At 47.3% G+C, this 12,202-nt stretch overlaps 1 protein-coding gene across 3 annotated transcripts in view; it reads right to left on the bottom strand.

Annotated features, from left to right (window-relative positions):
- The window catches only part of UBASH3B (ubiquitin associated and SH3 domain containing B), a 108,662-nt gene that overhangs the window by 4,906 nt on the left and 91,554 nt on the right, over positions 1-12,202 (bottom strand). For 2 of the 3 annotated variants that reach the window (XM_078608136.1, XM_078608138.1), the window contains 3 exons: positions 11,598-11,742; positions 9,722-9,828; positions 7,459-7,574 (listed from right to left, as the gene is read on the bottom strand). In XM_078608136.1, coding sequence (XP_078464262.1) covers positions 7,459-7,574; positions 9,722-9,828; positions 11,598-11,742 — 368 coding nt within the window. The remainder of the gene's footprint in view (positions 1-7,458; positions 7,575-9,721; positions 9,829-11,597; positions 11,743-12,202) is intronic. The other variant, XM_078608137.1, reaches the window with a different exon arrangement.

Genomic DNA, 12,202 nt, shown 5'->3' with positions numbered 1-12,202 from the left:
GCCATTCGGCTCTTGAATCGGGTGCAACCGCAACAAACAATAAACAAAAACATGAACAAGAAAACATCTTAAAGTGACTATGTGCAAACAGAAAATCCAAGAAAAGACAGCCAAATATTGCAGAAAAATCACCGTACACCAACGCTGTGCAAATATCCCAGTGGGATGCAAGTCAAACAACAACAACCACAAGACAACTTAGATTAAGGCCATCAATTGCAGATCGCAACAGCACACTCGCACCCACTTACAAGACAATGCTTTTTTTTTGTTCCAAAAGGCTCATGCACAGGAATGAGTGGTCAATTTCGTTGGGTAACATTTTGCGTGAGCAGCAAAAATCGAGTGACCCTGACAGACCCCACATTTGCGAGTAAGTAAACTCCTCAAAGCTTGGCCACGTACGTAGATCCGTCAATCACTGTTCTGCACCGCTATCTCCCGGCCACCTCGCAATGCAGTGTGGGTGCGGGAGTTTCACAACTCCCCCCTTGAATCACCACAACCTTTGCTTTCAAGGCATTGTGCCATTGCAACAACCAACAACCGCCATTCGCCACTAAATCGCGGTGACGTCACCGCGACGCTTGTGCCGGGCAATGTGCACCTTGATGCCACGTGAAGTGTCGAACGCTCGCTGGCAGGTCACGGCGCAGACCTAGATGCCACAGGTCAACTGAGACGACTGGCTGATGCACCACCTTTGCCCCCTACTGTGTCAACTTGCTGTGCTTTAGCCACCCGGTGCTCCGCTCATTGTTGTGAGTGTCGCTCCTACGCCCTCCGTTGTTGTTGGAGGGCGACTGCCTCCAACTGCCAACTCGTGTCCTTCACGAGCCTCCTCCACAGAGGCCGATCTTGCCACCGCTGGTACCAGTCATCGACAAGTTCACTCAGCTCTACATCCTCCTGTACCCCATCACTCCATCTCTTCTCTAGCCCGTACCGCGCCCGTTTCGCCCCCTCGATCCGGCCGAACAAAAGCTGTTTAGGCATGCGGTGGCTGGGCATGCGGGCTCCATGGCCCAGCCAACGCAGCCTTGCCTGCCGAACGAGCTCACCGATGGGACTTTGTCCAGATCTTTCAAGGATTTGTGAGCTCCTCACACAATCAAGCCTGGTTAAACCCAGGAAGGATCGTAGGCAGGCCAGCCTAAATATTTATAACCGGCGAAGATGTTCCATTAGGGGGGTCCACGTTTCGCAAGCGTAGAGAAGGGAGGGAATGACCATGGCCGAGAAGACCTGAAGCTTCGTGCGGAGCGACAGACCAGGTAGCTTCCACACAGCGTTACGCAACCGATGAAAAGATAATGCCGCTCAACTGATTCGGAGTGAGATCTCTGCTGTTCAACCGGAGCCGGTCATGAGCACACTGCCTAGGTATGGGAAACTCTCCACTCTATCCACAACTGCCCTATCACCAATTGGGAGTTGTGGGGGTGGAGTGTCCGATGGTACAAAATACCCAGGCAGGTGCTTAGTTTTGGTGGGGCTGATGGTAAGGCCCCACCTCTTAGTGGCAAGCTCCAGGTTCAACAGCAGCATCTCCAACTCCTCCTCTGAGTGAGCAGCAATTACCAGATCATCGGCATACGTAACATGGTTGAGCAATAGGGAGCCATCCCTTGACTGCACCCGGGCATCGATCAGCCTCCCATTGTATCTGTACCAGATGGAAATTCCCCCGGTACAGCTATTGAAGGTTTCACGAACTACGTGGTATAAATAGATGTTAAATAATGTGGGAGCCAGAGGACATCCCTGTCGCACCCCAAGGTGTACAGGGAATGGTTCCAACTCCCGACCACGTAGTTTTACCCAGGCCCGCTCACCATCATGAAGGTCCTAAATGATTGTGAGCAGAGGGTCAGCGACTCCGAAATCACGAAGAACTAACCAGAGCCCAGGCCTACTGATGGTAGCATAGGCCTTGACCAGGTCAATAAAGCAGAGATATGGGTCTTGTTGGAATTCCCTACACCTCTGCTGTAGCAGACAGACAGAAAATATGGCATCTGTGCAGGACCGCCCTTTCCTGAAACCGCATTGGGGCTCCGCAAGCCTCTCCTCAGCGTGCCTAGCAAGGCGATGTTGAATAATCCTTGCCAGGACCTTTCCCGGCACACTGAGGAGTGAGATGCCCCTGTAGTTATTACAGTCTGTGCGGTCTCCTTTCTTAAAGAGGGGGACCACCAGGGTATCCTTCCAGTCCTGCAGAACCCGTCCAGTGGTCCAGGCTGTTGTTATGATGTCATGGAGGGCAGTCTGTGCACAAACGCACAGTCCTAAACCTCGCCAATTTCCCCTCGACATCAGGAGGAGTGGGGGACGATGCCAATCCCAGCCGCAAGCGATGATTAAATTCTCGCTTGCAACTTTCATCAGTTAGCTGAGACCATGCCACTAAGGGTTTGAATGGGGTCCTGGGTGTACACCCACCACTGGAGTGGAAGAATGGCAGGCGCATCTTACAGATGACAAGTCGATGGTCAGTGGGCAGATCAGCTCCACGGTAGGTCCTGGTGTCAAGGACATGGGCCCGCATCCGCTGTTTCGTCACTATGTAGTCCAGCAGATTGTTCTTGCTTGGACCCGGCATGCATCCATGATGTTGTGTGGATGCGCCGATGCCGGAACAGCGTGTTGGTAATTACAAGCCCATGGGCTGCAAAAAAATCTAGCAGCCTCCTGCCTTTGTTATTGAGCTGATCTGGCCCATGCCTTCCAATCACTCCAGACCAGGTGCCAGCATCATGACCAACTCGGGCATTGAAGTCACCCATCAAGATGACTCTATCCTGAGGGGCCACTTTAGCTAGCACCTGTGCCAGGAGGTCATAGAAGGCATCTGACTCATCGGCCTTGCCTGCATCCCTCCACGGATGTTCGTCTTCAGTGGGGGCATAAGTAACCACGACCACCACTCCTCACCTCTGGTTGATGGGAAGCTGAGCCCAAAGTAGCCTGGGGCTTACAGCTTCTCACACCTCACCGCCACGCTCCCATGCCCCCTTCATTCCTTTGTTCAGAATAAGAGAAACTCCCTGTTGTTTGGCAGTCTCCTGCCCTGAGAAGAGGACTGTCCACCCCTCATGGTGGCAGGAGCCAGAGCTGGTCCACCGGACCTCCTGAATACCACAGAGATCCAGGCGGTACCGGTCCAGCTCCCGACAGAAGAGTGGCAGCCTCTTCTCCGCAGTGAGCGTTCGAACATTCCACGTGGCCACATGTAGTGGTTTTTTGTTGTTTCTCGGGGAGCTCCAAGAATAAGGATTTAGTCTCCTGGCTCCGCCAAATGGGGTTTGGCTAGGAAACGTCATAGACGCCTGTCCCCCCGGGGCCTTTGACACAAGCTTGTTAATTAAATTTTTCCGTCGTGGTTTAGCGGTAATTAATTCAAGGTGGAGGGGTTACCAGCTCCTCGCACCCGCCCAGAGCCCCCTTTTGGCCGCTGTGGTGGTCACAAACGCCATGAGGAAAAGGCCAATCGGAATTGGCCCTCCCCCCACAGCACTGCGCACGACAGCGTTGCCCATACGGCACTACGAGGAGGTAGGGGGTTGTTTTGCCTGGACATCGGCCCGCATCCCTAAACGTTTGTCACTCCACCCACACACACACACGTGTGCTCGCCCCCCTAAACGTTTGGTAATATGATCCATTGTAGGTTTTTGCGGGAGGTAAACATTTGTCTAAAGCACATTTCAAAACCAGGCAGGACAAGGATAAATTTAGCCAAACCAAAATACACATGGAGGGGCTTAGGGAGGGGTCTTGCAAGAGCAAACACGAGGACTGGACCATCAGATTGAGCCATAGTTGGAAATTGCATGATCTATGATTCATATCCCATCTTTGGGTTTGGGAGACCGACTTGACATTGCTACATTTGGATATGATTGAAAATAAATTTGATTGCAGCCAAAAAAGAGTTGCATTGGTCCATGACTGATCTAAAATCCGACTTCAAGTGTGCTAGATTACTCGGACTGGCCAATTCGGATCCTATTTCGTGGATTTGCAGATCAACAGAACGGCTTTGTTCTGAATCAGATTTCTGATATGACTCATGCTCCTTGATGAGATAAAGCAAAAAACACATCCGCACCCCAAGAAAATAGCCGATTAAAGCCAATCATCTGTAGGCACTGCGTGGGGGTGCTTATGTGCTGTTGAAAAAGTGATGGAAACAGTCAAGACGTCCAGTGGCATCATAAATCATATGAATGCCAGTGTTGAAATGTAAACACCAAAAAAAAGATAAATGTATTTCCTCTAAAATTATTTAAAATAATAATGGCCAACATGCCTACGCTCAGTTGGTTTTGTAACGCCACCACAATGGACTTGCAGTGTGTGAAGAGGATTCAGGGTTTTTTTTCTCAAACCAGTGGTTTTTAACATTTACTGCAGCCTTGCACCCCTTTGTTTCTGAATCGTTATAATGTTTTACAATGTTAATAAATAAAGAGGGTTTTACTAAACAAAGTAGTTGTATTGATGTGCCCGTGCCTCATTGGTGTTTCTAAAAATATGTGGCATGTCTCGCACCCCCAGGAAGGGCATCTCGCATCACAAGTTAAGGAACCACTGACTTAAGGCAAGAAACTGATTTGCGTGGAAAAATTAGGACAAAATAATATCTCTAGAGCACTCTCCTGCAGAAGCCCTTCCATCAGTGGTGGTGTGAGCAATACATTTCTGAGCTACACCTTTAATTACCTTTATAAAGCGATTGTGTAAAAGGCACACGCACAAAGCATAGCAGTAGAATGACTAACCAACAGTATGTTCATGGGGGCGTTGTTAATGCAGCAGTCATGGCTTAATTAGTAAAACTGCCTACAAATTCACAAACTATAAAAATGTATCATGATGGTCCTTTCTGTGTACACTGTCAAGAATTGAAATTCAGAGTTTTGGCTTCAAGGTAAATAATTAGTGGGCAGATGGTGGTGAAATAGTGATTACGAAAGCACTGTTTTTATAAAGGTATGCCTTTTAAATCAAATGTAAAGGAGACCAACATTACTGCTGGGGCACAGGGTCATCACAAATTTTCATTTAACAAAAAATATAAATACCAGATTACCATATATCCATGTTTTGACCGAGATAAGGCCTTAAAAAAATTTGACCCATGATCTCAATAATACAATTCGCAACTAGTTGCCATTTTGAAATGACCACTCATAAGTTTGTCCTGTAAATGATATTTTCAAAAAATAAATGCGTTCACACAATGGTCACGTGGAAAAATGGCTAAAATCTAAAAAAATCTTCTTGTTTGGTGACATGCGAGTGACCGATAAGGATTTGCATTAATTTAGTGTTTAAATGCTGAAGCATCTCAGAGTGAGTGAATAAACATGACCACGTTTTTTTGTCTGAAGTAGCTATAATATGGTATTAAGAAACTGTTAAAGTTGCCAAGGGGTTACACAACTCCATTGTCTGTGCAAGTCAAGATATTTATTTCATTACACCCTCCAGTGAGCTGAACCTACTTTGTAAATATCACACGAATTCTGAGTTATTAGTGACGAACTTGTGGCGTATAAAACGCATTGATCTCCAATTTACGTGCGCTAAACTGGCTGGAAATAATCCACACTGTTCATTGACGCGAGGGCAAACATAAATGATAGGATTTACAAGAATTTGTAATGATCAACTGGTCCCCTTGAACACGTAAATAAAGAATTCACCTACAGAGGAAAGGCATTCCCTCACTGTGCCCAAGTTCCTTTGGTGTATTTGTCAATTCTAGGCACACACAGTAACTATTTTTGGATTTAAAGCTTTCGTGACTGCAGGGATTCATCTTCTTGGTTCTTTCGGTAAAGTCACGTAGAAGGGAAATAATAAAATAAGATAATTATTTTATTATATTATTACATTATGTTTTATTTTTATTATTTTATTATTTCCCTTCTACGTGGCTTTACCGAAAGAACCAAGAAGAGTAACTATTTTATAAATGTATTTGGTTCTCGTGTGGTTAAGATGAACACAAGTCAATGTTTCACGAAACAAAGAACATGCACGATGTGACCTCCTTTACCAGTGGCAAAATATAGTAATAGGTTTTTACCCTTTCAACTGGTACAAAAACTGACACCTTTACATAAGGCATCATGTTTGCAATAACCACAACACAAGCAGTCAAAATGCAAACAAAAAGAAACAACTCTGATGATGATAATGATATGCATTGTCCTTGAAGTTGATTGGTCCACACACGAGACAGCTTTTCTTAGAGCCTAGTCTCCATTGGTGTTGGACCAGATGACGCTAAAAGGCGTACAACTCAAAGACAGCGCACTATCAGAGTATTGAGAGCTCGGGGTAAAGATTTCTGGCTCCCAGGTGTCTTTTATACAGGTAACAAGCTGAGATGAGGAGCACTCCCTTTAAGAGTGTGTTCCTAATCTCAGCTCGTTACCTGTATAAAATACACCTGGGAGCCAGAAATCTTTCTGATTGAGAGGGGGTCAAATACTTATTTCCCTCATTAAAATGCAAATCAATTTATAACATTTTTGACATGCGTTTTTCTGGATTTTTTTGTTGTTATTCTGTCTCTCACTGTTCAAATAAACCTACCATTAAAATTATAGACTGATCATTTATTTGTCAGTGGGCAAACGTACAAAATCAGTAGGGGATCAAATACTTTTTTCCCTCACTGTATGCAAGCAATCGCAGGGCTGATTTTGTACCCATTTATGTACTTCAAGTAAATGAGCGCTTTGTCAATTCATTACTGGATAACGATGGCCTCTTCACATCACAGGGGTCACTGGAATTATTTGACCATTTCTCACCACTTGGAGAGGCGTAGATTTGTCAAAGTGGGGGAGCATCGGCATGAGAGCACAGAATTATGCCAGATGGGACCGTCACAGCCAGATTAGCTGCATCAAGACTTGTGTTGCCTCCGAAACGTCGTGATTTTTTATTTTATTTTATTTTCATTCATTTTGATGTTTTACCTACGTGACTTTACCGAAAAAACCTAAGAAGATGATTCCTTGCAGTCACGAAAGCTTCAAATCTAGAATTATGCCAGAGTCTTCAAAGAATTTTCTGTAAATCACAGTGACTTCACAATACATTGAAATACCCATCAACCTGGTTTTCATTCAATACAGGCCTATTACATTTGTGCACTCGGCCATTTTAGTGGGCGGGCAATTTCCAGTCTGATGAACAACAACACACACACAGCAAGTTACCACCTGCACGACAAAACCGCACAACCCACTGCATCAACACACGTCGGCAAAAAGCAGCCGTGGGGGAAATAAATAACGCATCAATGTTTGCCGACGTCGTCATTCAAAAAAAAAAGTGCCACAGCAGCAGCAATGACAGCTTTACGACTTCGAGAAGGTCAGGACGGGGTATGGCTTGAGGGTTGGGTTGAGGGGTTTGCTGGCGGGGCAGCCTGACCTTGCGCACGATCTGGATGAAGTCTTTAGCCGGGAGCTTGCTCAGCCCACGGAGCTGTCGGGTGCAGGCGTCGAGGGACGAGGCGTGGCCCACCATGAGCACTCGCGACAAGCCTGCTGGCGCCGCCGCACAGAACACAACAACGCTCATCGTCACTCAGTTTGTTGTCCTGCCCCTGCACCTCCGACAAAAAGGCACGGTTGGCTACGTGCGGTGCGAAAGAAGTTCAACATACATATACTCGCACCGCTTAGGCACAATGCCTAACCCCCCCCACCCCAACATCATCTCTCTAAGCACACGACCCCCCTATAAACACGTCAGAGAAAAAAAACCACACACACAATTCTCACAATTTATGTTGCTATTTGCCGACTGACGTGGTTGCTGTATAATGCACGCAACACAAAATAAGCATCAGCGTCGTTATGGAGAATACAAATACGGAAAGGAGGAGTCTTTGTCCGCCCATTAACTTTGTTTCCAATGTTCTCCGCAGTGACGCAAAAGGCTATTTTGACCGCACAGTCCCATCCCGTGGTCACCAAAGAAAACGAAAATAAACTATTTGTAAATTAATTGCACAGCCCTCCGTTGAATCCTTGAAGGCCTCCCAATGGGCGCGTCGAACGCAAGCATTGTTTGACCGTGTACCAGACTGGTCAGTGCAAGTTGATGGAAAGGGGGTGCACGCAAGACTGGTCTGAATATCACTCACCGGTGATGTTATAGACACGATCTCGAATATAAAACTCGGGATACTGGGTTCAAGATGCAGTGTGCTAAGAACTACGCAACCACTCTCCTAATTCTTTACAATTAAATGTGTCACCACGACCGTAAAACTAATGACAATGTGGCTTAGGTGAATGCTCGTAAAGATTACCCTCAAAAGAGCACTCAAAGGTCAAGCCCTGCTGAACAATTCAAAAAATCTGACCCAGAGCATCCGCTGTGGCGCAAATGCTAAACCCTAAAACACATCCCAAAATAATCCAATTGCGTTGGTATTGCATAGCGTGCGCCGCAGCTGTGCCAATACCAGCTCTGCCACATTTTTTTGGGCTTTACCGCGTGTTGTTCGGCATGATCCCATCCCCGCGGGAGCTTTTGGACGAATAAAAAAAAAGTTTTTCACTATAAATCCTTTATATGCGTGGCGGCTAGAGTCCTCTCGTCCTCTGGCTTGAGATGGCTGCCACCTATGGGTCAGATGATTGCCTGCCACCATTAAGCAATTGGTAATTAAATATAATTTTTTTTTCCTAAAAAGTGTAAAGTTATGGAAAATTTTTGTTCACGAAAATAAATTGTCACGCACAACGAGTCTGTGTGCAAAATGTCAGCTCGATTGGATCACGGGAAGTGGGTTAAAAAACGACCGAAAGATTTGCACGGTCGTAAGCAAGCAAGTGAACTTAATATAAAGGATTAAAAAAAAAAGGAAATCGAGGGGCCGAAGAAGCTGCCGTCATTTGCAGCGGAACATCCGACAGTAACAACCTGACAACACATTGGAGAGCTATAACAGCATCGTGTTTTTACACAACAAAGTGCGACCAAGTCGACAGAGTATTCTCCCTGCAGTCAAGTCAATGGGGCCGACCGTAACAAACATGAGAACTTTATATTTATTTCAAGCGGTCAGTGGAGTGTTATTGTGAACTAGGTGACCGGCCCCGTTCATAAATAGACAAGTCTCGGGCATCCAGCGATGCATCACAATTACGATGTCAAAAGTCATGGGCCTCACACACTCCCTACTTTTACGACATTGGACACGCATGTCTGTGCAAATCAGCGGTTCGGAAGCCTGAGTTGATGAACTAGATTTGTGGTAAACCTTCGGCATGTTTGAGCACCACCGATTTCACCGATCCCGCCACAAAGCGCTGCACAGGGTGGGGTGGGGGCGGTCGTGACATCACCGTCACTTTATTGGCAACCGTTGGCGGTGTTGAACTTCTTTCGCACCTTGCGTAGCCAACCGTGTTAAATCGGAGGTGCGGGGCAAGGCAAACAAACTTAACACCAAAAGCATTCCTAAAAGGAACGAGTTGTCAATCTAGATGATGATTTAAAAGTGCACAGCTCCCAATGGCTTCCTAATAACGTAAGCAAGAGTGTCCCAGACGGCCGCAGGAGCGCATCCCGACGGCGCTTCTCTCCACCTGCAGCAGCGCCACTGTTGCGTTCGCCTTCAACCGCCGTGTGTTGTGTGTGTGTGGAGGTCTCGCCGCTGGCAACTGCAGGGGCCTCTCACCCTTCTGCTTGCAATCGGCCAGGATCTCCCTGCACACGTGGAAGCTCCGTGTGACGTACACGTCGTACGATTCGCTCGGGTTCAACTGCGCCACCGGAATCAGGGGCCTGGAGACGGACCCGGGACGCACACAACAAGAGACAACAACAAAAACAAATCCCAGCGCTATTGTGGATCCGCAAGAGGGCAGAGGACAGCGGAGGAGAGCGGAGAAGGAAAAACAACAAGGGGGAGCCACTTGAAGGCCGTAGATCGTGCGTGCAACGGTGGCACGACTGCAGATGGAGAGAAGCGCTCTTGACTGTGTGGCCAAAGAGGTCTGATGATACATTCTGTTTTGCAATAACGCCGCGTGTTGTTTTCACAACGCGAATTGGATATAATGCGATGAATGTATTAGGGGAACACATTTTTTTTTATTACGCGGATGCGAATTGTATGCGACGCGATCGAGCGAAAAGAACTACGTCGCGTGAGTAGGAATGAGCGGTTGTACGGCTGCTGGATGCGTCTAGATGCTACCCACGCACCTCAGACTTTGCTCAGCCTGCGTACACATCTCACGTGTTATCGCGGACTTTGCTGTACCCTATATTATTTATTATAACGCCGTGTTCTTCAGAAACTCAACTACTACCCTATTTAAAGGAGAACAGGCTGTTTTAATAATAATGATGACTTTTATTTACCCAGGAAAGCCTCACTTGATTCTCAATACCCCTTTTTCAGAAGGCTCTTGCATCGGGATGTCTGGCTAATTTTTCATTAATTGAGTGTTTGGCATGTCGGGAGGAAGCGAAAGCACGATAATAATCACACAAATATTAGGATAATTTATCGGCCTTTGTCAATTCACTGATAAAATGAAGGCCTCCCTACACCTTTTTGGACCACTCCCACCTCCGATTAGCACCGTTGGCTACGTACGGTGCGAAAGAAGTTCAACGTTAGCCATGGTTGGGAATCAAACTCAGGTCGCCATCTCACTACCACCACTCCACCTCAGAATGTTGAACTATACTCAGAAACGCCCCCATCCCCTCCGTATAAGAGGGGGAATGAAGCAACTGCTGTACTGCCATTTCCTGGCCACCTTTCTAAGGCAGTCTCCTCCTCCATTCGAACACCACCCAGACTCATCCCTGCTAAGCTTCCACAATTCACGAGATCCGGTGCATTGAGGGCAATTTGGATCATTTTCGAGAGATATTCGCGAGTAGTAGATTGACTACATCACACGATAAGGGGAGGTAGGTGTGCGTGTGTGGGGGGGGGGGGGGGGCGGTAGCGTCGTGCTTACCGCACTGCGCTATGAAACCAGCGACACGAGTTCGATTCTCGCTCATGGCCAACATCAGCGACATATATCCGAATTGGGCCCGAGACTTCCCTAGGCCGACCCAGCCTGAATGTATTACCTGCCGTAGAGTGTAAACATCACCCCCTCGGACGACATGTGGGCCTTTGTCGGTGCTCGTCAACAGTACTTGCCTCAAGTCTGTCCAGGCTTTACGGGGAATCTCCTCCACGCGTGTGTGTCTTTGTGTTTGGGTGGGGAGCGGTAGTGTAGCGGTTAGCGCGCTGCGCTATGAACCCGGCTACCCGGGTTCGATTCCCACTAACGGCCAACACCGGTGACGATTATCTGAACCGGTCCTGGGCCTCCCCTAGGTCGACTCAGCCTCAATGAGTACCTGGTGCGGTGCGTAAACATCGCCACTGGGAAAACAAAGGCGGTCGGGCGTGGTGTTGGCCACCCACCCCCCTCGTGTGCCGTTCCAGCCTTCATAGGTGCTACTCGTTAACAGCACTTGCCCCGAAAGTCTGTTAAGGCTATACGGGTGATCCTTGTCTTTGTGTTTGGGTGACGTCGCACCTGTAGGTGGTATCTATGTGGATTCCAGCTGCCGTGAGCTCTTGGTTTGACATCCAGGATGGCAGACAGTTCCCAGGTGTCCACTTGGTCCACTCAAACAACCCTGGCTCGATCTTAATCCTAAGGCGGCCCTCGATCTGCAGACCTGAAATGTAACGAAGGGCAAAAACTCACTCGGTTTCGGATAGACGAGTTACAAACAAGAATAACTCGGGGTCGCTCGAATAAAAATGCATCCGCGCAAAGTTAAAATGAACTCCAGCACGTTGTTGAGTTGTTGAGTTAACGTCACCAATTTCAAGAAAAAATGTATTCATTGTTACTCATATTCTTAGGTTTTTTCCGGTAAAGTCACGTAGGTAAAACATCAAAATTAATAAAAATAAAATTAAAATAAAATAAAGATCACGACGTTTCGGAGGCAACACAAGTCTCCGTCATCAGGTGGGACTGTCACAGCCAGATTAGCTGCATCAAGTGAGGCAATGATTCAAGATGTAATCCCTTAAAAGCAAGTTGAGGGGGGAGGGGGGGGGCTCATCAGAATGTGGTAGCCAATGAATGGAACGTATCGGGAGGGAGGGGGGCGGGGCTCAAAGACGGCA

This window comes from Lampetra planeri, chromosome 29 (genome assembly GCF_965212315.1).
Source record: "Lampetra planeri chromosome 29, kcLamPlan1.2.h2, whole genome shotgun sequence".
In the NCBI taxonomy this organism is placed as follows: Eukaryota; Metazoa; Chordata; class Hyperoartia; order Petromyzontiformes; family Petromyzontidae; genus Lampetra; species Lampetra planeri.
This window is presented reverse-complemented; position numbering and strand designations above follow the sequence as displayed.